The 25,402-nt window shown below is 40.3% G+C and overlaps 1 protein-coding gene across 1 annotated transcript; it reads left to right on the top strand.

Annotated features, from left to right (window-relative positions):
• Positions 1 to 23,899: 23,899 nt before the first annotated feature.
• On the top strand, positions 23,900 to 25,297 carry LOC134032354 (vacuolar ATPase assembly integral membrane protein VMA21-like). Its single transcript, XM_062476310.1, has 3 exons — positions 23,900 to 24,100; positions 24,329 to 24,438; positions 24,585 to 25,297. Exons 1-3 carry the CDS (start codon positions 24,039 to 24,041, stop codon positions 24,722 to 24,724), a joined length of 312 nt encoding a protein of 103 aa, XP_062332294.1. The 5' UTR covers positions 23,900 to 24,038; the 3' UTR covers positions 24,725 to 25,297.
• The last annotated feature ends 105 nt before the right edge of the window (positions 25,298 to 25,402 follow it).

The raw sequence follows: 25,402 nt of genomic DNA on the forward strand, positions 1-25,402 counted from the left end.
CCGCTACAATATTCGCTCAAGTCATCATACTGACTGGTTTTGTTATTTTCACTTTACATTTACACTTACAGTTTAGTGCAGTGTAATTGTTTGCCGTGATAATTAAATGCTAGTGTGATAATAAATGACCAAATCATACAAACTGTCATGATACATTATTTTAATGCAGGAATTTCTTTTAAAATAGTATCTGCTGGTGCACATGTCATGCACTAACCTACATGAGAATATGATACGTGTTTGCAGTGGACGGATAGCCCAAGTAGGGCTGGGTGATAATTAAAAAAATTATATCTCGATATTGAAAAAAAACAAAAAAAAACGACATTTGATATATCTCGATATGGCTTGTTGCCAATCAGGTTTGCAAGCATTGATGTACTGTCTGCCTATATGTGCGTTTGTCTTGTTAAGTGTTGATGTATGTTATGTGCCACAGTGTTATGTATGTATGTGCTTGTATTGCACGTACACTTTTCTTTTGCTTATATGTGAACTGGTTGTGTCTATACGTTACTCTCTGTTTATTGACTCATTTCAACCTCAGTATGTTATTTGACATTTTGTAATTTTAGGCTGCCTTTAAACATCTGGCTTGGGACAGCAGATGAAAATTAGCCTCTCTGGCTAACTCTGGCTAACAGTTTTGCTGTTGATTGGTGTGCATTGTCCCTGAAATATGACACAGAGCCTGAACGGAGGTACGAACATGAATGTCTGTTGAATCTCGAATATAAAACTGATTTCACCTCGGTCTTAATCAAAAATGCCCAGATTCAGCCCTGAAGAATTGACACGGAAACACTTGTGGGGGGCCCTACTCCGTATAACAGTGGACGCGAGTGGAAACATCTTCATTCAAATACTTAAAATCGGTATGCTGTGGTGGTAATATTTCATTATGGTTGACACTTGTGACTTGACTCAGACTCTGATAAAAGGACTTATGAACATCTCTGGTTTGCGGTATATTCACCGGTTTTCTCCGGCCAATTTCTACCTGTCCAATCAGCCAACAGAGGGAGTGGCTGAGAACGATGACGTTGAGGTTGTGCGCTAGTTTGAGTTGTAGTTCAGTAATGGCGGCGGAGAAAGATGCAAGCAAAGCCATTTGGTCCGTTGTGTCAACGCTGCTGAATATCTAGAAGTTAAAGCCGGAGCAAGAACAATCTTTGCTGAGTTTTGTTGGTGGCCATGATGTTGTGGCCCTCCTCCCCACAGGGTTTGGGAAAAGTTTGATTTTCCAGCTCGCTCCGTTAGTGGTGAAGGAGTTGGCAAAGGCGAACGTTAGTGATTGGTTATGGCAGATCCAGAGTGGCTCTGGGCAGATCCAATAGTGCCCATAATCTCAGTACAAATGAAATGTATGAGAGTCTGTAACCAACAGGCTAATCTGACCCACAAACAATTGAAAACAAACAAATATACATTCTTCACAATTACAATGTGAATATTTTTTACATGTGTTTCAAAATCAGAAAAATACTAAATGTCCAATAGTTAACTAAATTAAATAACTTTCAAAGTTATTCTTCGGTTGTGGAGAGCAGCTTTTTGAAACTCCTTTCAGGAGGCTGATCTTAAGTCTGGCTTTGGTTTGCTGAAGTTGGGAAACAGTGATTTATTCCTCTGCCAGATGAATCTGTACTTCTGCTCTTACATATAAATAAATGTAAATGAATTACATGATACAAATACAGTTTTAATTGACTAATTTCAAGTTTTATTACATTTTGTTCCTGAAATCCACCTTGAATCCACCCTTTTGCTGGGATCAGAATAATCTAGATTTTTTTAGATCAGAGGTATCCCAGTCCTACTAAAAAGTTTTGAACAACACATATTGAAGGTTTGATCCAGATCAAAACCAGGACTGGATTACGTGATCTAATCCAATTTCAGAATCCTTTTTTTATTTTGAACAACCCATTTTGAAGATTTTATCCAACCCAAAAGCCAAAATCCGATCATATCACTTCTGAACAACTGGCCCCTGGTGCTTGTATAGAAACTGTGTCCGATTCGCAAATGAGTTATTAGGCACTGGCTGGTAGCATGCACTGCTTGACAAATGAAACATTAAAACATTCATATGTCATTCAAAGGTTTTGCCCGAGACTCACAAACTCTTGGGGACTCATCTGTTCTGGTAACATCAATGTTGTAGTCTGCAGAAAAGTGTTGAAATGGACCAGGGACTCGTCATAAGACAAGTTGAACACGTAGTGGGATTTAAACAGTTCATAAAAAGCACCCAATGAGCTGGTGGCCTGGCAGAGGATGAGCTGTTTGTCAACGACGATGTAGAAGGTATCAATCATCTTCTGGGTTCGGCCAATGGCAAGGATGTATGGTTGTTTACCCTCTCTTTCCTGCAGATATTCATTGATGCTGCAGCATGACTAAAAGAAAAAACAATATTATAAATGTGTACACCTTCAAGTGAATCTGGTACTTGCTGGTCCATGTTAATGTAATAGACTTTGTAAACTGCTCCTGTGATTTGAGATCATTTGCTTCACTGAAAAAACATTCCTCCCAAATAATTGGGACATACTGGCCTGTAATACCCATTCATTTGGAAGGAACGCACCTAAAAGCAACATATGGACAGGAAAAGCTGGCAAGTGCATAAAACAAAAAAATGGTTGCGTGGAATTTGAACAAATGAGGCATATAATGTACCTTATGAAAGTGCACTATTTTGTCCACTGCATCCCTTGGACTTATTTTGGTCCTCTTCCTTCCAGCTGTGGGTGGCAAGAGATAGAGAATAAGCAGCATGGAAGCGATGTCATTGTCCCAGTCTATCAGGAAAACATTGGATATTAAAGACTAAAGTTTTAAATGAAAGAAATATACAACTCACCAGCAGTGTAGTCAGACTACTTTTGTTAGGTAACGAGTAACTTAACGCGTTACTTATTTAATTGAATGAATCCGTTACTAGTTCCTTGTTCAAACAAGTAATGCGTTACAAAATTTAGTCTTTTGGTCGCGAGCCCTCAGCATGTAGCTAAAAGTCTAGGAAAGTTGAGGCTACTTTACGCGAGGTACCTACAAAAATGTCCTAATCAGCTAGATAAGTGGGTTCCCCTTCATTCTTTTGGTGAGCAGTCTCACGAGCCCAACCTACCCGGCGTCATGTAGCCCACCAGCTAAATAGTTATTTAAGACTTGCATGTACAGTAGGCATACATAATGTCACATTAAATAATGTATTTGAACTCAAGCTTGTGTGATGCGTTGCAGTATTGTTGCAGCGGTTTAGGTTTAGGATTATATTACAGTAAGTAAAATATTCTGGTTCAGTACATAAGTGAAATGAACACCATTTTGCTACCATATACCTAGCTAAAGCTTAGCTTCATTTTGCTCCTAGATTCAAACCTAGCCCTGGTAAATTGTAGAGCTAGCTAACTACTAGACTTCTGCCTGGCATTTTACCAAAAGATTTATTGATCAAAGAGTTTCTTGATTCAAGAACTTCATGCAAATATTGCTTTTCATTATGGTGGATTATTACCTTGATCCGTCTTGCTGTATAATGAGGATTGATCATGTTATATTTGAGTGACACTGAATATTCAGTACAATATGTGCTATTGCTGAGGTCAAGCCATTAACCCTTGTGTTATCTTCGGGTCATTCTGACCCATCAGTCATTGTGACCCACCGTCGTATTGCGACAGATTTACCGCATACAAAGACAAAGTGAAGCATTTTCTTTTAACCGTTGGGCTGTCTCAGACCCCCCACATTGCAAAGGTTAAAAGAAAATTATTTTAATTTGTTTTTGTATTGGGTAAAATTGGGTAAACACAACGATGGTTCGTTATGAACCTTTGGGTCATGTGACCCGAAGGCAGCACGAGGGTTAAATGTGCCTTCTGGGCATAAGAGTGACCAAGTTGAATTGTCTTAGAAATAAAATACTTTTCTTAACCCTTGTGCTGCCTTCGGGTCACATGACCCAAAGGTTCATAACGAACCATCGTTGTGTTTACCCAATTTTACCCAATACAAAAACAAATAAAAATAATTTTCTTTTAACCATCGCAATGTGGGGGGTCTGAGACAGCCCAACGGTTAAAAGAAAATGATTCACTTTGTTTTGGTATGCGGTAAAGTTGTCGCAATATGACGGTGGGTCACAATGACTGATGGGTCAGAATGACCCGAAGATAACACAAGGGTTAATGTAACGCAAAAGTAATTTCACGCCTTACTCTCTACAGAAAGTTACTAAGTAACGTAATGTTGTGGTTTCTTGATTATTGGGCAGGGTGATCATCGGGGTACTCAGAGTAAAGGTCATGGGCCCAAGAAGGAGAATCTAGGCCTACGCAGTATGAGTTACACCATAAGAACAGGCTCAAACCGGTATGAGTGTTGAGGGCTGGTGGGATGCTGGTCTGGCAGTCCCATGATGTGGATGTGTTTGCGTATCTCAACTAGTGCGGCTGTTATTTACATTTACATTTAGTCATTTAGCAGACGCTCTTATGGGTTGTTATGGGTGAGAATTGCATAACAAAGGCTTGCTAGACAGTCAACAAGGCTGTTGGGCAGTGAACGAGGGGGGGTCCAGATAGCTAACAGCTGTAACCGTTCAGAAAGCTAGAACTTAAGAGCTGAGAATATCCCCAAGGGCCGGAGTCATGTCTCAAAAGTGGCAGGCAAGGCTCCCCAGAACAGTGAGGAGAAAGGGGGGCCAGGGTGAGTCAGTGTTAGGGGAGACTGTGGTGTGTGCGAGTGTCTCAATAGCAGAACAATAGGGGTCTTGCCAAAGTTTAGAAGGAGAAACCCATAGAGCAGAAGCCAGAAAAGGAGAGATTGAATATGGAGGACTGGTTAAGCATGACAGGGATGGAGACTAAGAACTGAGGTGAACTGGGGTTGAGATGAAGCTGGGACATTTAGAGTGGGGGTTTTTGAGGAGAAAAGAGTGCATCAACACTTACATTATTACATTTACATTATTACACAACCCTCCGGAATGCATGACTTTGATTGGTCAATTGCAGCATGCTGTGGTCCCTAGATTATATTTTCCACTTGCCAGTATAACAGACCTCTTTGGTTGTCTCAAAATGACACACTCAAACCCAAAGTGCAAGATTCAACACCACTTTGATATGAGGGAACAATTAGGAAAACATGGAAAATACAAAGGTCAGGGTAACTGCAGGAGACACAGTTGATGTTTATTCATAATTTCTTTGAATATGACTTATTGATTATATTATTGTTTTTTTATCGGTTTCAGGTAAACTGGTTGGGACTAATTGGCGGGGCGGCTGTGCTGCACTTGGTGAATTTTGAAACTCTTTGGCCAAAAATATCAATTGGCGGGGAGTCAATGGGAAGACTTCCCAGGCCATTTTGCAGCTCAGGGCGGTTGTGATTGGTAAGTATATCTGTTTACCAACAAAATTACCTGGGGTATTCCAGGTAGCTGGTTTAGTGAAAACTTTGAGTTAACCCTGAAATGAGGCATACTCCGGGTTTTCCGTTCCAGAAAGACAGGTAACGAAACCTTTTGGTCAGTTTCCATGGTAACTTAGTCTGTGAACTTAACCTGCTTGCTAGCAGGTTTTCCATGAAAAACTCTGCCTTTCTACCTATCCCCACCCACTTTCTGATCCTGAAAGAGTTTGCAGACATGGGGTGTCCTTTCCTGGGTCAGCCGATCGATTTTGAGCTAAATATAATTTGCATAGCCTTAGGCCAGGAGAGGATTCTAATACTGCGATTGGATGTACTTTCATTCCCTGATGAATACCTAAGCGAACGTTACCGTTTTTCCATCACATTCTACAACCCCAATTCCAAAAAAGTTGGGACGTTGTGTAAAATAAAATAAAAAACAGAATACAATGATTTACAAATCTCATAAACCCATTATGTTATTCACAATAGAACATATAAAACATGTCAAATGTTTGAAACTGATGAAATGTACAATTTTAAGAAAACAAATAAGGAATTTGAATTTGATGGCAGCAACACGTCTCAAAACAGTTGGGACGGGGGCAATAAAAGGCTGGAAAAAGTATGTCTTAAAAAAAAAAACAGCTGGAGGAACATTTTGCAACTAACTAGGTTAATTGCAAACATGTCAGTAACATGATTGGAGCTCTGTTCAAAAACCTTCTTTTCTGATGGTATGGGGGTGCATTAGTGCCTAGTGGTCAGCTTGCACATCTGGAAAGGCAACATCAATGCTGAAAGGTATATACAGGTTTTAGAGCAACATTGCATTTTCTTGCATCCAGGCATCATCTTTTTCAGGGAAGGCCTTGCATATTTTAGGAAGACAATGTTAAACCACATCCTGCATCTGTTACAATTGCATGACTTCGTAATAGAAGAGTCCGGGTGCTGAACTGGCCTGCCTGCCGTCCAGACCTTTCACCAGTTGAAAACCATTTGGTGGATCATGAAACGAAAAATATGACAAAGAAGACCCAGGATCGTTGAGCAGCAAGAATCCTGTATCAGACACAAAAGGGACAACAGTCCTCTCCCACAACTACAGCAACTGGTTTCCTCAGTTCCCAGAGAGATACAGACTGTTGTTAAAAGAAGAGGGGATGCTACACAGTGGTGAACATGGCCTTGTCCCAACTTGTTTGAGATGTGTTGCTGCCATCAAATTCAAAATGACCTTATTTTTTCCTTAAAATTATACATTTCATCAGTTTAAACATTTGACATGTATGTGTTCTAATGTGAATAACATAATGGGTTTATAAGATTTGTTAATCATTGTATTCAGTTTTTTATTTTATTTTACACAACGTCCCAACTTTTCTGGAATTGGGGTTGTATAATATTTCTTACCAACATTCTCCACCCATACATCACTAATGTTACACACCGTGGACGTGCTCTCAGGACATCTCGGCAAAGCAACGGTGTGTCGAACCGTTAGGAAAGTGGCCCTGGCACTGAAAGGCCTACTTCAGATGTACGTGGTCTTTCCTGGGCACAAACTTCCAAGGACCATCAAAGGGGAATTTCACAGGATTGCAGGTGATTGATGTAGCACGCATTCAGTTTAAGTCAATGAAGAAATGTGAAATCATATTCTGTGAATGACATAGCCTAATGGTGCAATTTCAGACTGGGATCAGTAAATCCTGTCCATTTTGCAGGGTTTCCCAATGTGATTGGCTGCATTGATGGCACTCACATACCCATCATAGCTCCATCCGTCAACGAAGGAGACTGTCAACGAAAAATCCATCAAAAGAATGATATCTTCAAGCACATACCTCCGTTGAAGCGTTTCTTTGTTTCAATATTCACCATGCGTGAGGCCGACCTTCCTTTGTCCAGCTTGCGTGAATATCTTCGGGCAAAATCCAAGCAACGTCATTGACGAATTGTAGTGGCAAAAACAGTTTGAGTTTTTTCTTTTAAACCCTAGATCCTATTCCTATGTCCTAGTTGATTTTACCACCATGGAGAAAGCAGGTGAAGCAATGTCAAGACTCGCAGGTCTGTCCAGTAATCCAATGCAAAAGGGAGTTTGACCATCCAATGTTGCCGGTTTTATTGTAGAGGAATTATGTTACAATTATAAGGATGCAATTGCAGTTTTAAAGTCCAAATAATTAAAGTTCACAAACAAAGGCTGTAACAAGTGGAACAGGCCCAAACGGAGACAGCGTGGTTCACGGCCTCAGCACTGAGGTCAATGACGGTATTTGCGCCCGCCTTCTCCCCGTCATGCGCGTCTGGCAGCCTTTTCAAGGGTGGCACTGTCACCACCTATGAGGGCGCACACTCACAATTCCACAAAAAGGAGAAAAATCAATAAGTAATTCAAAAAACTTAAATGCGGCTCCTACACACCGGCACCTAATTGTTCTCTATGGAATCAATTACCTAAATTAACATGAAAGGAGCCAAAAGAGGGGCAGTAAAGTAGATTAGATAAGCACGTAATGCTTTTAGAAGTATGTAAGGCATAATGAGAGAAGGCATGAAATTGTGTATACATTACATTCCTTTCTCAGGAACCCTTGTCATTCCTCAGACTCAAGGATTTGGCACAGCTTGGTTATGGGCCTCTCAAGGACTGAAGTCTTTGTCTTTAACTTCACTGACCGCACCAGACCCCTTGCATCGTTGTTTCGTCTCCAGCACTCTTCCTAATGGCCAGGACCCTCGAGGAGCAATGGGGTCAACGACCAGGACAATGTCTCCGACACTCAGGTTCCTCTTTAGTGAAGTCCATTTCTGCCTCTCCTGCAACAGCAGAAGATATTCTTTGGTCCACCTTTGCCAGAAAAGATCGGCCATGTACTGGACCTGTTTCCAGCAACGTCTGGCATAGATGTCGGACTTCAAGAAGGTTCAAGGGGGTAGGATCGGCTTGGCTTTCAATAGCAGGATGTGATTTGGGGTCAGTGGCTCTGGGTCATGTGGGTCTGAGGACACTGTGCAGAGAGGACGATTGTTCAGGATTGCCTCCACCTCACAAAACAGCATTTGGAGGCCTTCATCATCGATGGACTGTTGATGGAGAGTAGAGTTCAGCACCTGGCGGACAGATCTTATGAGCCTTTCCCAGGCTCCGCCATGGTGTGATGCTGATGGTGGATTGAAACTCCATTAGATTCCGTCTGGAAGCAGGGCATCTTGGATTTTCCTCTTGTTCAGTGACATCAGGGCCTTCTTGAGCTCTCCGTGTGCACCCACCAGGTTTGTTCCGTTATCAGACCTGATGTGCTTCACCTGGCCCATCCTGCAGATAAATCTCCTCAAAGCATGAATGCATGAGTCTGTGTCCAGTGTAAAAGCAAATTACAAATTAATAGCTCTACTAGACATGCATGTAAAAAGAACTCCATACCTTTTGATGGCAGTTCTCCCCCGTTTCACTCCAAACGGGCCAAAGTAGTCCAAACGACGTTGGTAAATGGAGGGAGGTCAGGTAGGATTCTTTCTAACGGCAAATCCGCCATCTTCTGTTCACTTGCTTTGCCCCTCGAACGTCGACACATGACACATTTTGAGAGCACTTTCCTGGCAACCGAGTTGCCTTTTACAATCCAGTACTTTTTCCGGAGCTCCGATAGCGTGTGGTTTCTGCCATTGTGGCCACAGCGTTCATAGATGTGTCTTAAGAGCAATGTGGAGATGTGCGAGTCTTTGGGCAAGATGCAGGTTTGGTCTCCTCAGGCATTGCAGATCTGTGCAGTCGGCTAACCTACTCTCAGAATGCCCTCGCCAAGGACAGGATCAAGCCTTCAGATCTTACTGCTCTCTTGTGCACTCTAGGTGGGGTCATCTCCAGTGTTGCAATTTCAGCACTGAATGCTTGTTCTTGGGTGTATGTGACAACCAACCTTTCTGCCTCTGCCAGATCTTCAACAGTGAGGAGCTGTACACCAAGGTAGGTCCTGAAGTCTTCAATTTTTATCCTCACCTTTTTCCTGCTTGAGCGGGTGCGGATTTGAGATGAGGGCTGCTCCTTTCCTCTTTTCACAATCAGCATCAACATCTTTTTCAGTCTGAGATACCATGCCACTGCTTTAAGTAGTCTCCTCCAGTCAGAGAAGAATGAAATAAGCTGGTCTGTGGGTGTCGCAGGGTTCGCTACTGCTGCCAATACAGTAGCACTTTTCCTGACCTCTGGATCGTCCTGCGACACCGGGTCCGATACTTCTTTCACTGGCCAACTTTCCTTTGTGTTCCATAAGAATTCAGGGGCATGTATCCATCTCCTTTGCTCCATGAATCTTCCTGCATTCAATCCTCTTGATGAATCATCAGCAGGATTGTCCTTGCTGCTTACGTATCTCCATTGGGACAGGTCTGTATTGTCCCAAATCAGTGAGACCCTATTGGCTACTGTAGCACAGTCCACAGACAAAGCACGGTACCATCACACCTTCTCCTACCCCCGACAAGGAAAGGGTCTTCCCCCTTTGTCCTTCTCCCAGAGGAGAAGCTTCAAAGCTTCTGGCCCAGCATGGGGTCAGAAACAGAGGCCACACGGCCCACAGTATCAGACAAAGGAAGAACTTTCTTATGTGGATTTACAAACATATTCTCAAGGACTACATGGCTCATGGACACTATTTCAATGACAGTAGTTGATGTGTTATAATGTGTGTTTTTCTCATTTACTTAGAACGTTGTTTAATTGAGGTTTGATTATAACTTCCCTTCAAGTATAGTTAAGCCAGCCAATCTTGATATCAAAATGATTGTACCATACTAACAAAACCATTTATGAATGTTGTATTGTTATATTCTGAAGTTTAAGCATTCCATGGACAGTTGAAATAACGGAACTCAAAAGGTACAGCCACTTCACACCTAGGCAGATCTCAGGACGACGCCCAGGTGGGGGGAAACTGACTAATGAAAGAGGTCACCTTCACGGGGACCCCCCCCATGTTCTTTGGAGTATAAAACCCCAAACGTACAATCACCCCCGCTTGTTCGTAGGATTAAACTGAGGTGAACGCGTCACTCTCTAACCTATTCCTCTCAATTGGCACATTCACTGAGCGCCCAGAACTTTGACGAGAGATTCCGCTTTCTATTCGTTGGACATAACGAACCTTTGACTCCTTCTTCAAACCGACAAAAGTAACTGCGATTTGCAATATTTCTTACTTGTGACATATTGGCATGTTGTGATTAAATTGTTGATGTTTGATTGTATTTTACAAATGAGTTAACTTAACCCTTGTTAAGTCAGTTGCCCTTGCTCGTCCATTGTTACCAGAAAGGCAGAGCCGCTACTGCCGCACCCGGTGCCCGACAGGCCATACATGAAGGTGGGCGCAGATCTTTTTGTTTGTGCTGGGAAAGACTATGTTGTAGTGACTGATTACTATTCGCTGTATCCAGAGGTATGTAGACTGAGCTCCACGACAGCAGAGGCCGTGATAACAGCCATGAAGGCAGTGTTTTCCAGACATGGCGTGCCGAGTGAAGTGTTTACGGACAATGGACCACAGTTTTCCAATGCAAGCTTTAGACGCTTTGTGGAAGAATGGAATTTTGTGCACACAACATCGAGTCCTCACTACCCACAGTCTAATGGGTTAGTGGAGAAATCTGTTCAGATGGTGAAGAGACTGCTGTACAAAGCTAAGGATGATGGGACAGACTTTTACCAGAGCTTGCTGGTATACCGCACAACACCACTTGAGTGTGGTATGTCACCAGCGCACCTCCTCATGGGACGTAGGCTGAGATCAAACCTGCCCATTCAAGAAAGTCTGCTGAAATCGAAGGAGGGGGAGAAGGTAAAGAGGTTCAAGGAACAACAAAAGGCGAAGCAGAAGTTCTATTACGACAGAGGAACACAGAACCTACCTGAGCTGCACACTGGTGACCATGTCAGGCTGAAAGACAAAAGTAATACATGGACACAGAAAGCCACGATCCTCAATGAAATTCAACCAAGGTCGTACAACATACAGACAGAAAATGGCGCTGTGCTAAGAAGGAATCGCTGTGCTAAGAAGGAATCGCCAAGATATCATGGCACCAGCTAAAGCAGATCAGAGGACTGATGATGCTGCTGATCAACCTCAACACGCAGAGAAGCCACCAGCTGAAGCACCAATTCCTGTACAGGAACCACCTGTTACAAGACCCTCTAGGGATGTGAAGCCACCTGAGAGACTGATTGAACAGATTTAGATAATCCTTGTTTAGTAGTTAAGTTATGAGTGCTGTCTTGAGTAAAGTATACTTTTATGTTAAGAAAGGGAGATGTAATGATATGAACATTTAATGATTTGGCTATGTTCAGTTAAGCCTATGACCATCAGCTAGATGGCGCATGCGCAGAGCGTTACTAGAGGTTAACTCACGAAGTCGCATGTTTTCATGTTGTAAGCCCGTTGCATACTAGACATGATATATTCTGATATATAAAGAACCTTCTCTTCAAGTCGTTGTTTGTTTATTGAAGAACCCACGATACAAACAAAACACTCTCTACCCCTCTCCCACTCTCTCTCTCTCTCTCTCTCTCTCTCTCTCCCCCCTTCACACGCGCTCTACACAGCCATTGTGTTGCTCGCCCTCATTTGCATACAGCCACTGTACTACTCTGACTAACCCATAACTTATCTGGTATTTGTTCATTATAATTACATTCTCCTAAATAAATCATTGTGTATAATATTCGCGTATCACTCACGTTATCTGATCTGCTCTACTTTCATAGAAATTCACTACTTAAGATTAGACTGATTATTACGAAGGCTATTATTCAATATTATTCAATAAGGTTTCCTCTGTCCCTTTAACAATAAGAGGTGGTGTGTAATGGTAGAAATTCAAGCGGCACTGTGTAGATTTGAATAGTCAAGAGATGGCGGTTACAATAAATTTATTTTGCTTATACAGATCATGATTTAACAAAGTACTTTGTGAACAGTCATAACGAAGGAGGTGCTAGCCACAGGTCGTTCGCCAGAGTGATACAGAACAACCCCAAAACCCTGCCTTATATAAACTTTAGATCAAATGGTTTTTCTGAACTCTGTGATTGGTCAGCACTGCTCAGTGACAGTTAAGACAATATAACCCCCCAGGTCAAGTGACCAAAGTCTTTTGATGTCACGGCTCTTTCTCTAAATGAGGACAGTAAAGATACCCTTAATGAAAAACAAACAGGACACAGGACACAATCTCCTCGGCCAAAAGGTCAGGGCTGCTAGATCAACTGACCCATCTCCCTTTAGGCCACAGAACTCAAACATCCCCCAACCTCCGTGCCCCTAGCTTCTCAATCAGGCATCATAACCCAACACCATAAATACCTTAAGACCAACTGCAACATCCATTTGTTTAAACACAACCTCAGTCTATTAAAAATACATTCTTAGTAACTATATCAAAAAATGCCATCACATTCCTTACTTTTTCTTTTTAAACAACAAAGGCATACAAAAGCATAAGCATACAAAAATATAAAACATCCATACAGATATGGAGGCAAGAAAATAAAGTAACCCCCTTTAATCAAAACATAACCCCAAAAATTACAAGAGAATTACATATCACTCACAGTAGCCTCTTCATCCTTAAATGGTGGAACCCAGTCAGAATCCTCTAAGGGACTATAGTTCATCATTTGAACAGCAAATGATTTAGCCATTGTCTTTTCCACAATCTTCCTTACACAGGGAAACAGACAACAAGCCAAAAACAATAGTATCAACAAAATGACACCTATTCCACACAAAACAGACAGAAGAACTGCCTTCCATTTACCAAACATTTCCCAAGAACCGTCAATCCATGACCAAACTCCTTTTGAATCATCAAATCCAGAATGTTCAGACAATTCTAATCTCAAAGTACGCATGCTTGATAATGCTTTAGTGACTGACCCATCACTCGCTGTATTATTGGGAATGTACGTACAACATGTATTATTGAAAAGTACACAAACACCCCCTTTTTCAGCCAACAACATGTCTAGAGCAATCCTGTTTTGCCATGCCATCTCTGAAGTCTTAGCCAATTGTTCTGATAATCCAGAAATCGCATCAACAGTGTAATTAATAAAACGTTGCTGATTATAATATATATAATTAATCCAATCCACATTTTTGTTAACCGTACAATGTACGCAAAATAATTTTTCTAATCCTGCAGCTACCTGATTTCTAGCTTTAAACTCAGTAGGCACCCCTCTTGGTACTCCAATATCATCTATGTAAATTCCACTATCAAAAGATCCAACAGGAGCAGCTCGTCTCTGTCTGCCTGAATCAACCGTCACATTTCCTAAAGGCTTAATCAACGTCTTACTAACTAACATCACCTTAGCACACACTCCCACCCATCCTTTTGGTAAACGTGATCTAATTCTACCCCCACAATACCAAAATGTATCAGCTATATCGCGTCCTGGATATACCAATGGGCCAGAAGGTGGTGGAGTATGATGTTTTCCCTCACTATCCACACGAACAGAGCTTCTATACTTGTAACAAGGGTGTAAAGTCCCATTAACATCTCTAAACTGCATCGCCTCACAGTATGGATTTACCACCCAAGTATGTCCACAAGTTCCAATCTTTACTTTCCCTTCACTAAAGTTCCCCACGAATACTGTTTTAACAATATCGGAACTTTTCTCGAAACACTCAAACTTTTGCCCTGGAACTATAACAAAATCAATCAGAACATCTTCCGTTCCCTCGTTCTCAATTGGTCCAGTAAGCATAGGACGTACTGCTGCACATCCTAGATTGGAATTTAAATACCAAGCACTAGAACTCTGGTAATGATAGCAGTTAGTGGGACAGACTGGACAATTCCTGAACAAAACCAGATGACTACTGTCCACACATCTCGTTTTATCTATGTCACCTGAAATAATTCGATGGTAATTAAAATCATAACAACTAGTTGAATTAAATGGTGCTGGCATAATCAGTGAAACATCCTTAAGTGGCTGGCAATACACACATGGTGGGTGTTCTTCGCCTAAAACTTGTTTTACTGAATATGTTGCTAACTTATACCAAGAATTAAACTCCATCTCCGATTCCATTTCATCTACAACCTCTCTCTCATCACTTTTCAACATCTGGAACGTTGCAGGTGAAACAGTTGAAGTCATTGGATCTATTGTCATAGTATCATCAGAATTATGCATACTTTTATTCAAATACAAAAGCGAAAATACAATAAGAGCAATAATAAATGCCATTCCCAAGACAAAACCCACTGCACCCCATATACCACAAAGTCCAGGTTGTCGGAACTGATGCCATGGTCGTGCATCCGTAGTGGCCATCTTCAGTTGAATGTAGGCAAACTTCTGTCAGGCGGTGTAGTCTAGTCGAATCGATTGCAAACGACGATCAAATTGCTCAGGGCAACTTTCAACGACACTGCACTTCGCGTACAGCTCGGAAATTTCCTTGGTACTACGCAGAACGCGTATCCTCTGCTTCCGTCTCCAGACAAGGTGCACGCTTGCAATGGTTAGCGTGTATCCACGTTGCTCTCCCCTCGATCTTAACCGCCGGATTAGTCGTCAGGAGAATCTGGTATGGCCCCGTCCACCTTGGGTTTTACCAGGCGTTTCAGGTCCTTCACCACGATCCAGTCATCTGGTATCAAATCATGCAGCGGTCCAGTCATAGGAATAGCCTCCTTCACCTGCCTGTGAATCTCACACAAAATAGACTCCAAAAAGGTTGCACAGTGATAAACAAGCACATTCTCACAGAGGTCAGTTAAAGGTAACTGACTTCTTGTCGTTTGACTTAGTCTTCAAAGTTCTGTTCTCTCATTCAACCGAAGTGTTTAACACAATGTTGAATCCTATCAACACCAAAATAACTTCCTTAAACAAGTGTGACCCATTATCATTACATAACCTCAAAGAAAAATCCCATCGAAAATAATCTAAATTAACAAAAGCTTGATCACTGAGCCCCTGAGAAGTCTAAAACTTCCTCCCATCCAACAATCATTAAACAGTATCACTTCTCCAAAAATTTAACTCTACAAAATCCATCTATCAATACCCAAATAGTTTCTCTAACCTTAACTGTGAAGCTTATCGTGTTTAAATTCCTTTTCTCATAATACTTGTCCCACATATGAAGTATTAACAAAATGACTATGCATCCATTACAAATCCTCTTGTATGCTAAAATAATGCATTCTTCTTGATATCACACAAACTGTAGAGGCATGATCTTTCCATGTGTTAACTTAGCAAAATCTCAAGATAAATGTTTTATGCAGACCATACAACCTCCATTTTTTTATTCTCATATCCTTCCTTTTTCCAAAACGCATTTTCTTGTGGATTTGTCCAAGTTCGAATCTCCATTCCACCATTCCTTTCTCCATCTGTCCGCTGTATTCTGTAATTCTTATCAAATATACTCAAACAAAACAAAATTCTCACTCTGGGTTAAATACAGTCCAATATTTTCAACTCAGCAATATCATATCAAACCCTCACAATTCTATCACAAATCCAAACTACTGAAACTAAATTCATAAAACCATAAAACCCCCATAGTCACTCTCTGTTTGGATCAGTCAGTCATCAGTCAGTCATAAATTCCTAAACGTCATCTCTTCCTCTCTAAGAAGCCTGCGCTTCCCTTAAAGAATCTGTAACAAATGTTGTATCAAGGTCACACAACAATTTTCCTCAAAAGAGTCCTGTAAGCCCAAATGTATCAAGTTAGGCTCATCCGGACATAGCAACATCATCTCATCACTTCCTGTAAACATATCAACATCAAAAACATATTCTAGTTAGTTCATCAATGCATTCAGGCAATCTAGAAACTGCTCCAGCTAGTATCAGCACTAGCATTTTCCCTGTGGAATAATCATAATTGTTAGAGTGAATTCTACATTTGCATACAGCAAGTTGTGTCCCAGATCAAACTAAGAAACTTCCTGTTTCCATACCTTTCCCAAAATCATATGTAACACCAATGATGTATTTAACTATCAGTAAATATTTTAACTCTTTTCCCTTTTATGAATTAACAAGCTTACTCTGAAGCAACCAACCTTTGAACCAATTTGTATAAAATAAAACTATTTTTAGAAAACAGCCAAATTACAAATAACCTCAACTTTTAGTCTCTTATTATCTTTTCTTCAAAAACCTTTAGGAACAGTTCAAATGAATACCTTTAAATTTCAGATTCCCTTTTAATTTTTCCCTGTATTTAAATTCACCAAATCAACTCTCTCTTTTTCCAAGACATGTAGAAAACTAGCATCACTACCCTAAACCAGAATTTAATCTGTATGATTCCAAAATAAAACATAGACCATAAAATGTTCTTAATGTAACCATTAACCAAACTTATACCCCATCTATATTTCTATATAGGTTAGATAGGTAGAACTTCATAACTTGCTTTGGCTGCAGTCCAGAACAAGCTACTTAGCACAACCATCACACCACAATTTATCAGACTTCATGAGTCTTCCCAAATTATTTCAAAACCAAATTATCACAACCCTCTTTATGAACCAATACCATAATGATACAACCTCATCACAGCCTAACTGTTTATCCCAAAACATTGTACCATGCCCTTAAGACAAAAGAAAATATAAACTCTCCCTTTTTCTTTTAAACCTTTAAATTCACAATTTAACATAAACCCGTAAAACAAAACCTTATTCTTTAACTCCTCAAAAGTTTTATCAAAGCATGTAATGTATACACCTTTGAATATTCCTATATTTACCAGCTATCTCAATTACTCTTTGTTAGTGAATCAACTCAAATAAACAATCGCGCATTTCAAACTCGCATCAAACAGCGCGCTCTGGAACAAAGCAAAAACTCTCAACCTTTTTTCATTTCTTTTAAACAACACAGATGGTTGGCGTTTACCAGCTATTCACTTAATTTTGCTAAAGTATAACTTTTCCAATCCAATTAGAACTAATTTATGAACCAGGTGCTAATTTCTGCATTTTTATGGATACCATCACACACCACAGATTTTCCGCTCGTAAATACAAGTCCTGGTCTGAAAGGCTTCTACCTCCCTGTTTGGCTAGGATTTAGAACAAATGTTAAATCATACATTTGTAAACCACCAAACTTTGAATTAATCTAAACGGACACATCTTTCACCATTAATACTCACATAATTATGCAGAATTACACCCTCTGGGATCACCTTTGTAAGACTCAACGTAACGGGACTCTTTTTTTGTAGCCCCCACCTTTCCTCGGAATTTCTGAAACTCATTTAAAATGTCCTCAAACAAACAAAACCTTGTTAGCAAATGTCTCAAAATACTCATCACGTAACATATTTCAAAAGTAACCAAATTAATATGTAAATTCGCTTCAAATTTATCTATTTCTCTAAATTTTCGTCTTAGTCAATTTCTCAATTTCCATCTGCGCATGCATCATGCGGTTACTCATCCTGGATCTCAAATATCAAGCTGCAATTCCTTTACTAGCCTGTACCCGCCTGTCGGTGTGTTAGTTTGTTAGCCAATGTCGTTGCCATAGTTGCAAATTCAACTTCCTGGACTCTCCTTTGTCTCAGGACAGAACAAAATGCACTTCCTCCACGTTTTCACCATTAGCCATTAACCAACAGTCACAGCCTAGATTTTCTTTACAATTACAACCTTTACAATTCTATCAACCATTAGTACTATTTTATTTTCAACATAAAAATTTGGCTCCGAAATCTACATATGCACCTAATATCACTCGCCAGAGAATGACAGTTTACCCATGTATTAGCATTCTGGTTGGACAAAGCTTCAACTTCAAGTCCATTTAAATAGGTAAATATGAATACCACCAAACCCAACACATTTCAACAAATCATCTCAGCAGCAATAAACACACATATGTAGTACCTTTGCCCTTGACAACAATCGCAATTCAGTCTCTCTAACTAGTTCCCCTTGTATACACTTAAGTCCCTCGGACTGGCTCAATATTTCTAATCACTTCTTCATAACCCTTTACATATTTCTTTAAACAACAGTAACATCTGTGAACTTCCACAAAATTAAAAATAAAACCATCGAACATTTCCAGACATAAACAAAAATATTCCTTAAACAACATAACATTTCCGTTTGAACACATACCTTTCTATAAAAGTTTCAATAACCCCGGGATTGTAATTATTCAAATGAATACCGCTTTTATTGCCAAAACTGGCCTTTTACCAATTATCCTACCCAAACACTAAATTTCCAGCGCGTTATTCAATAACGAATCAAGCTCATAATATAGAAAATCGGTCTGTACATAATTTCCAAATCAAGAGTATGGCAACTCACAATATTTTCTTAAGTTTGACAAAGAAACAGAAACACACATCTGTCTTCCAACCAATATACTTCTCAATTCAACGTCAAATTCTCAATAAAATGAGTGTTTTTTTTTGTTTGTTTTTTTGTTTTTTTTGCACTCATGTGTGGGCACTGCATGCAGAATGAGCTTCACTGAAAGAATCAACTTCCGCTAGGCTCAAGCGCATGCGCCTCTTTTCAAGTGGAGAATTCAGTCAAAGAATTAACATTAGCATTTTCAAAACAGAATGTCTCCGTCTTCAAAAACAAATGCCTTCTGGCGGTAATCAGACCGATGTAAAGTCTAACATCAAACATATAACGGTTAACACAGAGTTGTAAAACAATCGTCTCTCCTCTACCAACAGTGTCAACCGATAAACATTGTACGTCACCAGTTCGGAACTCAACTTCCGGTCACGAACCCCTCTGATTTGAGAGTTCGCTCACAATTTCCAAAAAAAAAACTTTATGACACATCTCCGGACATTCACGTACATTTTGCTCAAATTCCCACAGTTAAAGCACGCATTTTGGATTGACCATACCTAGCAATTCGTGTTGGCCTACATGTTTTCAACAGCATGTCAACACGCTCTGCATCAGCTTTGACCATAGCCCACAACACGCTTATTCCAAACACAACAGGGACTCAAACCCTTTGTTCCGGAGAGGACTTTAACCTTTCCTTCTTGGAAACACAATGGCAATTGCAAGTCAAGGCACAAGCTTCAATCTTTGCGGGAATCCAAAGCAAATTTATAAAGATGGCAGATGTCAGAAGATATCTGACCTATCTCCATCCAATCAGAAAAAAAGCTCTCCAATCAGGCTAAAATCTATTCTTTTCTCCACTTCAAAAAAAATCGTGTATCTATTTCTCTCCATCAACCCATTTCGCAATACAATAAGGTCCTTAAAACAAAACGACTCCACACTCGAAAATCCACATGTATCAATCCATATTTGCATTTGCAATAAACTATCGTTACCATACTTTTGCTTCATGTAATCGATGTTTGGACAGGTCAATTCTGCCTCCAGACCATTCATTTTCAGAATTACAATCCATAAACGATAACCAACGACGGAAAATAAAGACACAATTACTCCTTTTTGTTTCTAAAAACAATTAAATTCCGACTTCCCAACTTTCAATGAAAACAACTGCACATTCATAAATTACAAATATTCAAACCGAAAAAATAATTAAAATTTCGAAAAGTAATTAAAATTTTGATTTTTGTAATTTGTATATAGCTTGAATAATAGACACCATTAGTTACTCATACTTCTTTTAACCTCAAAAAACATATTAAAAAAATGAACACGTGTGTAAAAAACTCAAACCTTTGTTTTGAAAATCCCTCAGGATACATCCTATCTTTTTTGTTCTCCACCTTCAGGGACTCAAACCCTTTGTAAACACTCGCTCACACAGCTGATTTCCTCACAAGTATACTTTTCTCTCGGGACTTAGAATCACGTTTAGGCCGTTAATAAATAAGAACTGCACCAATGCCAATACAATTTCTCAAACAATCACTAACCCAACATATTCTAATCCTTAGGGTCTCAAAAAGACACATAACACGATATAACATGTGAATTTATCTCCCTCTATGTGTTTGTTCGTCAACAACACTACCTCTGTGTGTGTCCGTCGACACACTTCTGCAGACATTTTTTTTACGACTTTCACGTAAAAGGTAGGTTCAACAACCTTACCTTATTAATTCGTATGACTTTACACGTACAGGACAGTTTTACCTCTGCCCAATTACTTACTTAACCGAATTATTGACAATAGCCTAAAAAACACACATTTAGACAACTCAATATCACACAGTAACCAAAAGAATATCTCACCGGTTCTTTTGAAGACCCCGCGTCAGCCACAAAACGTCCAACGGGCGCCCCCCCTGGCCCTGCTGTCTCACGCATGGCGGAAGGAAAGGCGTTTTTTTGCCGGAAGATCAATTCGCCGAGGGGAGCCGCCTGCTGAACGCCGTAGACCAACGAGGATCCCCCTACTGGCCACCAAGTGTAATGGTAGAAATTCAAGCGGCACTGTGTAGATTTGAATAGTCAAGAGATGGCGGTTACAATAAATTTATTTTGCTTATACAGATCATGATTTAACAAAGTACTTTGTGATCAGTCATAACGAAGGAGGTGCTAGCCACAGGTCGTTCGCCAGAGTGATCCAGAACAACCCTAAAACCCTGCCTTATATAAACTTTAGATCAAATGGTTTTTCTGAACTCTGTGATTGGTCAGCACTGCTCAGTGACAGTTAAGACAATATAACCCCCCAGGTCAAGTGACCAAAGTCTTTTGATGTCACGGCTCTTTCTCTAAATGAGGACAGTAAAGATACCCTTAATGAAACACAAACAGGACACAGGACACAATCTCCTCGGCCAAAAGGTCAGGGCTGCTAGATCAACTGACCCATCTCCCTTTAGGCCACAGAACTCAAACATCCCCCAACCTCCGTGCCCCTAGCTTCTCAATCAGGCATCATAACCCAACACCATAAATACCTTAAGACCAACTGCAACATCCATTTGTTTAAACACAACCTCAGTCTATTAAAAATACATTCTTAGTAACTATATCAAAAAATGCCATCACATGGTGCCCCTAAGAACTACATACTTTATTATAAATTAAGTATTGCTAATCGTAAACGAGCAAACCCCGCTACATATTGGAGCCCCATGCGAGGCTTTGAAACAGATTGAAATGAGCGATCTATAACGGAGATACATTTTCCGTCTGAAACCCACCCTCCCACCCTTTTGGTTAAATTAACGTTCCGTTGTATTTAACTATTCCCCCAGATAGCTACGGGTTTAAGCACTGTTTGAATACCGTGCTGTGTACTGAGTGAATTGGCTTTGTCGTGAACAATTGGCTGTTTGTGTTGTAACTAACTAGCTTCGGAAAAGCTAGACTTGAGCGGAGGTACGCGCGTGCGCAGTGACACTGCGACCCGTCTCATTTCATTTTGTAAAATCTACAAGGCAGCGCTTCCAAGAGAAGGCATAAGAACCTTTTAACGAGTCATAACCACTACTTATATTGGTACCATACACGCTTCGAAAAGGTGTATTATAGTAGTGTTGGCCATTTGGGTTGAGTAAATCAACCAAGCAACCGATAAGTTGCCATTGTCTAGTTAGAGGAACATAACAGACATTGATCAGTACAAAAGGACTTTGATTTTGAAGGAGACTACGCAGTCCTCTACTAAGCTATATGCTTCTATTTTGTTAAACAATTGGGAATTGATTAACCTAGCTTTTTGGAAAAAGCTTCACTTTGTTTTGCATGTAATTCAACATTAATGTAAACACTCAACTTCTAGAATCAGTAAAGTAACAGTAAAATAATTATTGAGACAGGAGAAGCTGCTTATTTAAGGACAGTTTTCTTGTGGTTGTGCGGCTTATATTTCGAAGCGGCTTATAGCCCGGTTTTAGAACAAAACAGAAACACTTTAGGGGGTTATAACACTCTTATAACCCTATTCAATCGATTTCACAAAATCGCATTCGACTTTTAGCCATGTGCGTGAAAGGGATAATTGCACCGCCCGTGTAGCCTAACTAAAGGCGGAACCAATTAATACAGACATTGTTTCACTCGCTCTGCCATTTCCAGGCTGCCGTGAAATTAGCTAGTGTTGGCTTAAGAAGTTTGTGAGCCTCGCTTACGCCTAGGGTTGCCACCTTCAATACAGAAGAATAAGGGACGCTTGCCGCAGCACGGGGGAGGGGGGGGGGGGGTAGGGGGCAGTGGCCAGTGGCAGTGGTGGTAAATCACAACTTAAAACATGTTTTCATAACAATATTAAGATTGATACATGGACATTATAGATATCTGCTATTGAAATCAGTGTGAACAGATGCACTCAGTCTCTCTCAATCACCACTCAAGTGGTCATATCGTTATAGCTGAATACCCAGATACGATAATAAACATAGGCCAACAAAGTTTGACAGTGAGACCACAAAAAAAAGGCTTTTAACATCAGTGGACCAGAAGTAGTAGTGTGCAGTATTGAAGCATATCAAGCCTACTTCCTTTTATAAGTGTACTTCTTATTACGCGGGGGGTATCTGGAGCTGCCTCCGCCATTCTTTCAAATCGACAAACCAACAATGACAGCGAGTATTACCAAATCAGGGTCAGAATAGGACGAGTCTTCACAGAATTCGGGTGGGATGATTTGCATGGGATGCTGCATTGAATTAAATACGGGACAAAACCCGTCCCGTATTGATTCAAAACGGGACGCGCTATTTCATTCTCAAATACTGGACGATTCCGTATTTTAAGGGACGGGTGGCAACCCTTACGCCTCAACTCTTCGATAATGTTTAATTTACATGTCTCTGTAGCCTATAAATACTGCAGACTGAACCTAGCAGCAGTCACTTTGTATTCACATTCCCTCGTGTTTAAAGTAAATAGTAAAAAGTAAATATTTAAATATTAAAAATGCCTCGCGATGAATCTGTAGCTGCGCCATCATCTTCTAGAAGATATTATACAAATTCCAAGAAGCTGGACATTGGATGTAATTGCTAACAAACATTAACTAGTAAATTAAATGTTTGTAATGTTTATACAATACACTAAACAATTCAGGGCTCGACATTACAGTAAGGATTGTCCACTTGTCCCGGACAAGCCACACTGGTCAAGTTAAAACTCAAACTAAATTAAATGTTACTTCACGATATGTGCCACTCATTACGTCTATTTTACAGATTTTATTTACCGAATTCTGCATTAGCAAAACACAAAAAGTGGCTTCGTCCCAAGATCTCTACAGACCGTGCAGCTAATTTAATGCTCAACACTTGAACGGTGGGCTTATTACTTGAAAGAGGAATTAAGTCGTCTCACTTACACTAGCAGGGCTTGGAAATACAGTGACTTGCGAAAGGAAAATGGATGGAACATAACATTTCTTATCGTCCTTGGTGCGAATGGGCCTTTAGTGTCCCCACTTGGTATTCTAAGCTATTTGCTCCAAGCCACTATGTGTCACTGCTGTTACCTAATAAAAGAGAAGAAGAGTCATGTGATCAACCCATGATCAAATGCGGAAGTTGCATTTTGAGTTCTATGAAGAACCGTCTCATTCATAGTAAAGAGAAAACCAGCTTTTATTGGAGTTATTGATCTTTGCCATGGACGGTTTGGCCAAAACATCGCATAGCAGCACCTCTTGTGCAGCGCCGGATTTCAGAGGGTAAGAAACCCATCAGATAACGAGATAATCTGTTGACAAACGCAGGTGTTCCAGCTCCTTACAAGTGCTTTTGTATCTTTACTTATAGAACATAGAATTAACATTGAGTTGTCTGATTTGCTTATATTTGGTTTGTGCAATCATAGTCCATTATTTAGAACATTATAATTACAGATTTTAAGTACGTTTTTAAATGCCTTTTTCTCATGTCTTTCCCGTTCACCCCAGTAATGAGAGTTCCCTGGCGTCTGCCCTCAAAACTCTCCTCTTCTTCACCGTCCTGATGGTCACTGTGCCCATTGGCTTATACTTCGCATCAAAGGCTTATATATTTGAAGGTAGTGACCCTTCCAGACTAGCATCATTTTGAAAATGCCTTTATAAGTGCAGTGTGCATATTGCCTGCAATCTACAGTCAAGTATTTCTTTGTCTAATTTTCAAAAACAATAAGTCATTGACTGAGTGTCTGTTCAATACCTCTAGGTACAATGAAGATGTCCAATTCAGACAGCTACTTCTATGCTGCCATTGTTGCTGTGCTTGCTGTGCACGTAGTCCTGGCTCTGTTTGTGTATGTAGCCTGGAATGAAGGACCTCCCAAGAGCAAAGGCAAACATGACTAACCTGGAGCCTGCTACACTCCAACCCCGACCACCAGACCATAAGTTAGAGCAGGGGGCAGTCAAACCCCCGCCCCCCGTCCTCACCACAGCTCCCCAGCCCAAACCTAGGACCATCTGTCCTGAAGGGCCCTTCTCTCTGGGAGTCCAGCCTCGGTTGTTTCTCCAGTGTTGACAGGAAGTCCATGCTTCTTGTAGAAAAACGGTTTACCAGTTTTCTATTTAACGGTGACACCTTTGTGTCTCTTTGCTGCTCTCTAGTAAAGGCTGTGACCTCACGTACACCCTGTAATTGAAAGGTGTAGATTGATACACTGTTTAGCTACAGTGGTGGTTAAATGGGAAACCCCTTTGTTTGTTTTTTTGTTTACAACACGTTAATACGGTAGTGATATGATTATTCTGTCTCTGTAAATGTTATTTATGTGACTTGGTATTCCGTCATGACCCGTAAGTCGAGTATTAGAACTGTAGCATTATTAAGATACTCCTGCTGTTTTTTTCTCATTGTGATTCCCTGTGGATATTTGTTTTTCTAGAAAAAACAAAAATGTCTTACTTTACCAAATAATAAAGAGAAAAGTATTAGTATTTCAAATTGTTGCTTGCTTTTCCTCTTTCATTCAAATATGACAAAATGTTGCAGTGAACAGAACTAAAGGGCATTTAGCATAGGTTGGC

Source organism: Osmerus eperlanus, chromosome 13, assembly GCF_963692335.1.
Source record: "Osmerus eperlanus chromosome 13, fOsmEpe2.1, whole genome shotgun sequence".
Taxonomy (NCBI): Eukaryota; Metazoa; Chordata; class Actinopteri; order Osmeriformes; family Osmeridae; genus Osmerus; species Osmerus eperlanus.